The sequence below is a fragment of the Myotis brandtii genome, unplaced genomic scaffold, assembly GCF_000412655.1.
Source record: "Myotis brandtii unplaced genomic scaffold, ASM41265v1 scaffold825, whole genome shotgun sequence".
Classification (NCBI taxonomy): Eukaryota; Metazoa; Chordata; class Mammalia; order Chiroptera; family Vespertilionidae; genus Myotis; species Myotis brandtii.
In genome coordinates this window covers 2098383-2103789 of record NW_005371349.1, presented here as the reverse complement: position 1 = coordinate 2103789, position 5407 = coordinate 2098383, and the positions used below count along the sequence as shown (strand labels likewise).

Sequence of the window (5407 nt, the reverse complement as noted above, 5' to 3'; positions counted from 1 at the left end):
TTGACAATACCTTCTGTGCTGTAAGGGCCCCTGTCTGTACAATCTCTCCTGCCCTCCTGTCCTTGTTCTGTGTGTCCCTCCTCCTGATTCTGCCACACAGACGTCCAGACCTGTGAGCCGGACATACAGGTTAATGGCCACGATCCAGAACAGTAAGGAAGGGACCAACACCCCGATGAAAAGGTACGTTCCTCCCCAAAGCCCCTGCTTCGTTTCCCGCTCTACCAATGCGTTTTTCTGCCAGAGTCAGGCAGACCGAGTCCCTTGCGGGAGCTCTCCGAGCGATTTGTAAATGCTTGTCCCCGCACCTAGAGCAGCCCTGCTCCGTTTCCCACCAGAGAAATGGCAGTAGCATCGCGTCATGTGACATACAGGTTAATGGCCACGATCCAGAACAGTAAGGACTGGACCAACACCCCGATGAAAAGGTACGTTCATAGCCCTGATCGGTTTGGCTCAGTGGATAGAGCGTCGGCCTGCGGACTCAAGGGTCCCGGGTTCGATTCCAGTCAAGGGCATGTACCTTGGTTGCAGGCACATTCCCGTGGGGAGTGTGCAGGAGGCAGCTGATCGATGTTTCTAACTCCCTATCCCTCTCCCTTCCTCTCTGTAAAAAATCAATAAAATATATTAAAAAAAGAAAAAAAAGAAAGAAAAGGTACGTTCATAGAATAAAGGGCCCCTAGAAGCGGAAAGGGAGCCCGTCTTCCTTTCTCTGTCCCTGTCAGAGTGTGGGCTCAGCCAGCTGGACACGTGTGTCGGGGCCCTCGGATGAGGAGCGATGGTTGGAAGCTGTACCCTGGGGTAGCCAGCAGCATGCTTCCTCCCCACGGATTCTGGCTGTTCAGTGAGGTCCTGGCTGCCTCCTGTTACTGTCAGGCTGCCCAGTGTCTGATGCCCCCTCCCAAGATTGGGGAACTCCCCACACCTTAGGAATCTGATTGGGGGCTCCTTGCCCAGGCTGCACCAATCAGAGGCCTGGCCCTGTCCTTGACCAGAGAGCCACACGGCTGAGGAGCAAGGCCACAAGATGGGGTTTGCAACCAAGGCCAGATATCAATGTGGGAGGGCGATACACTTCTAACAAAAACACAAACATATTTTGTACTTTTTGGAGTGTTTGCATGTGTTATCCTTTAGAAAAACTTTATTTTTAGGAGAAATACTGATTTGCTCTTCCACTTACTGATGCATTATTGGTTAATTCCGGTAAGTACCTGACTAGAAATCAAACTCACAACCTTGGCATATTGGGACGACGCCCTAACCTGCTCAAAAATACTCATCACGGCAATAGTTTTATGAGCCCAAATCCAACAATCTGAATGTCCGATAATGGGTCAATAAAACCCTGACAGTCATGAGAATGACTGTTTATATAGTCATCGCTCAGGAAACAATTTTTATAACATGAAAAATGCTTACGTTACATAAAAATGTAGAAAACACAACTGTTTATGGAGTGGCAAACACAAGGATGTACAAAATAAGAGACCAAAATATAGCAAAATGTTAAGGAAAAAAGAAGAGAGAGAGACAGGGAAGGAGGACGTAGAAACCACCTTTCCGTAGATTGTGTCTAGGAACAGTTTGCGGTTCCCTCCCCACACCCCGAAGCTCCCCTGGCTACACTGTCTCTGGGAGGCACGCTGGAGCCGCGAGTGCACTATTTTGCCGCAGCCTGTGGCGTGGACCACATGGCACGGGCTCCCTGTAGGACCAGGAGTCCCTGGGCGCTGCCCTTGCCTCTGACGCCCAGGCGCCCCTGGAACTGGGCTCTGCCTGGAGCAGGGGCCTCCCATTTGACTCCATTCCTAGTCCCTGTCCCCTTCAAAGAGGCTGGGAAAGTTAACTCCAGTTTGGGGGTCCCTCCACCCCCACAAGTGGCCCAGCCTCACCCTGAGTCAATCTGCTGGCCCACAGCTGGCCCCATGAGAGCTGTGGCTGCAGGTGCCCAGGCCAGGGGCTGGGGTGGCTCGTGGGCACACAGGCATGGTGGCTCCTGTGCCCAGCCCAGAGTTCCATCCTGTGCCTTCCTCAGCTGAGCCCCGAGGCCTCTTCCTGGAGCCCTGGAGGGAGCCTGGCCTCAGGCTGATGGCACAGGGTCAGGGTTCTGCCCTCCAGGAGCCAGAAGACAGGGTGGAGGGGCTGGGTGAAGATGGCGTGGAAGGTGTGCAGGCGCTGGGTCTCAGGCTCCAGGCTGTAGAAGGTGAGGCAACCAGAGGCCAGGTCCAAGTCCACGCCCAGCAGCTTCCCTGGCACCCCTCGGAGGCGCTGGACCTCCCCGTTGTGCCAGGCCTGGGCGCTGTCCTCCTGAACACAGAGCCCCCACGAGCTGGGCCCACGGCCGATGTTGTCCGTGTAGGGCCCCAGCTTGCGCCGTGCCAGGTCGGGGTAGGCGACGCCCAGTGTCACCAAGTGGTTCGATGTGTGCACCTCCCAGTAGTGCCGCCCAGACTGAAAGCTCTGGGTGCACTGCACCTGCCAGAGCTCGAAGCTGCCGGGCTCAGCCGGGCTTCGGGGCTCTCGCCGGTGCTCCACCCGCTGGTCCTGCCGAGACAGGTAAAGGTGGCGGTTGGCACTCTCCGGGTCGAAGGTCAGATTGCGATAATCTGTTGGGGAGAGAAGGGCTGGAGGTGAGCGGGCAGGGTGCCTGTGCCTGTCCACGCTCCACCGATGGCACATTAAACCCCTGACGGGCACGCTGCCCGCTGAGCGAGCGCTCAATCCTGGCGGCAACCTCTGAGGCAGAACCGTCCGTTAGCCTCATTTCACAGATGAGAACACTGAGGTCCAGAAAGGGAAGTAACTTGACAGAAGTGGAAGAAGCAAGACGGATCCAGCTTTGTGTGCCTAGACCAGTGATGGCAAACCTTTTGAGTTCGGCGTGTCAGCATTTTGAAAAACCCTAACTTAACTCTGGTGCCGTGTCACCTAGAGAATTTTTTTGATATTTGCAACCATAGTAAAACAAAGATGTGTGTGTGTATATATATATATAATATTTTATTGATTTTCTACAGAGAGGAAAGGAGAGAGATAGAGAGTTAGAAACATCGATGAGAGAGAAACATCGGTCAACTGCCTCCTGCACACCCCCTACTGGGGATGTGCCCGCAACCAAGGTACATGCTCTTGACCAGAATCAAACCTGGAACCCTTCAGTCTGCAGGCCGACGCTCTATCCACTGAGCCAAACCGGTTACGGCCAAAGATGTATATTTTTGATATTTATTTTATATATTTAAATGACATTTAACAAAGAAAAATCAACCAAAAAAATGAGTTCGTGTGTCACCTCTGACACGCATGTCATAGGTTCGCCATCACTGGCCTAGACCCTCTACTTAAACACTAAACTGACTCCATGTGTAAGAGCTGTGCCTCCTGCGACAGGGGTGCCGGGGTGAGGCCAGACCCAGGGAAGGGCATGGACGGGACAGTCATAGCACGTGTCACACACACACACACACACACACGTGTGTACATACACATGTGCTCACAGTGCCTGTGTACACGCCCGCATCCACACGTGTGCACAATGCACTCACACGCACACACAGGTGCACACACATGTGCTGGGCCTCCTTACTCTGCCAGAGTTTCCTCCTCAGCGGACAAACCGGGCTTGGGACCAATGCCAGGGCATCTGGGGTCTCTAGGGGGCAAAGCAGTGTTAGGGGGGTGAGGGGGAGGGGAGCTCATGGGGGCTCCACTCCCACCCTCCCAGCCTCAGTGGGAGGGACAGCTGGGCTCAGGGTGAGGGAGAGATCTGGGGTAGCCTTACCCGGGGGACCCAAGTCAGCCGCCTCAGCTGGTGCCCCGCGGGGGTCCCCATTGTCCAGGAGGAGGCCACAGAGCTGGCTCAGAAACTCCTTCAGGCCGTCCAGCTGCTGATCTGCATCCCACTGTGGAGGGCTCAGCGGCCCAAGAGGCCCTGGGAGCGCCAGGAGCTGTGATCCCTGCGTCCCAGGGCAGCTGCAGTGAGCCGGGAGCAAGGGGCAGGCACTCTGGTCCCTCAACTTGCCACCCTTTGTCCTGGTACCTGGAGGAAGGTTCGGTCATCCAACTGCTCCAGGAGGTCCTGGGTCCAGCGGTCAAAGACAGCCGTGGCCTCCAGGTGGCCCCGTAGCCGCTGCTCCTCCTCCTGGGCCTGCGCCAGTGCCTGTGTCTTGGCCACCTCGATGGCCCTCAGTGCCTCAATGCGACGCATCTCCAGGGCCTGCAGCAGGCGGCTGAACTTGCCGGAGACCACGGAAGCCAGGTTGCAGGCCGAGCTCTGGATGGGCACAGGAGGAGCCTAGGGTGGCCAGGGCCGCCGCTGCCCACTGGGCTGAGGGGTGCGGATATGGGGAGACAGGGTCCCTGGAACCTCTTTCCCCCCGTTCAGCCCCTCACTCCCTGATGCCGGGAGGCATTTCCAAGGTGGCTCACACCTACTGCCCAGGGTCCCAGGGGCCAGCTGGTGGCTGCCTGAAGAGCACAACATGAAGTGGGGGGTGGGACAGGCAGGCCGGTACCTGGATCTGGCTGCTTCGCTGCTGCAGCTCCTGTAGCTGGCTCTCGGCCTGGGTGGCCTGCTGCCGGGTGACCTCCAGCATGGCTCTCAGCTGGGCCTGTGGTGTCCCCCAGGGAACAGGGGACGAGTGACAAGAGGGGGCCAGCATTGGCTGCGAAGTGTCCCCTCCTCGTGCCGCCCCCGGCGAGGCTGACCGGGGGGCACGAGGGGAAGAGGGCACTCCTGTTTGGCGGTGCCCCCTCTGGTCCCCTCAAGGATGTAAATGTAACGTCCTGGAGCAGGAAAAACTCCCGCTGCCGGATCTGCTTCCCTGCACCTGGCCAAGCACCTCTCCTGCCACCCACACTGCCAGGCGGGGATGGGTGTTGTCCCCACTGCCAGACGAGGAAATGGGAGAGAAGTTGACAGTGTGGCCAAAGCCAGCAGATCTTCCTGAGTCCGGCCCGTGTAGGAAGTGGGTCATCTGACTCCCCCAGAGGACACCCAGCAGCCCTACTTCACTTCCCCTCCTTCTAGCAAAATCCCCCTCCACTGGCACAAGTGCCATCGGTTGTACCACCCGTCCCTGTCCCTGTCCCTCCTTGTTGCTGTCACCCACTGGCCCACTGCAGGCCCTCATGCTTAGTGCCGGGTCTGTGCCACCAACAGTATCACCCAGGCCTGTTCCCGAGACCTGGGCGGCCCCCGGCGTCACCTCCAGCCCTCTGGCTCCGGCTCCCGACCTCCTCACCTGCACAGCCCTTAGCTTCACCCCTCAGCTCCTCACCCCGCACCCCTCCTGGGCCTTGTCCCCGGCTTGGGATCTATTCTTAGCGCCTGCTTTCTGACCACCACCCATGCACACAGAGAGCGCGGAGGGGCCCCGGGGTGTCACCTCGCGCTCCCGGC

The 5407-nt window shown here is 57.6% G+C and overlaps 1 protein-coding gene across 1 annotated transcript; it reads right to left on the bottom strand.

Annotated features, from left to right (window-relative positions):
• Positions 1 to 1360: 1360 nt before the first annotated feature.
• TRIM65 (tripartite motif containing 65) lies at positions 1361 to 5401 on the bottom strand. Its single transcript, XM_014531852.1, has 6 exons — positions 5394 to 5401; positions 4521 to 4616; positions 4046 to 4279; positions 3788 to 3962; positions 3593 to 3658; positions 1361 to 2612 (listed from the first exon to the last, which is right to left on the bottom strand). The coding sequence occupies exons 2-6, from the start codon at positions 4599 to 4601 to the stop codon at positions 2038 to 2040; spliced, it is 1131 nt and encodes a 376-aa protein (XP_014387338.1). The 5' UTR covers positions 4602 to 4616; positions 5394 to 5401; the 3' UTR covers positions 1361 to 2037.
• Positions 5402 to 5407: the final 6 nt, after the last annotated feature.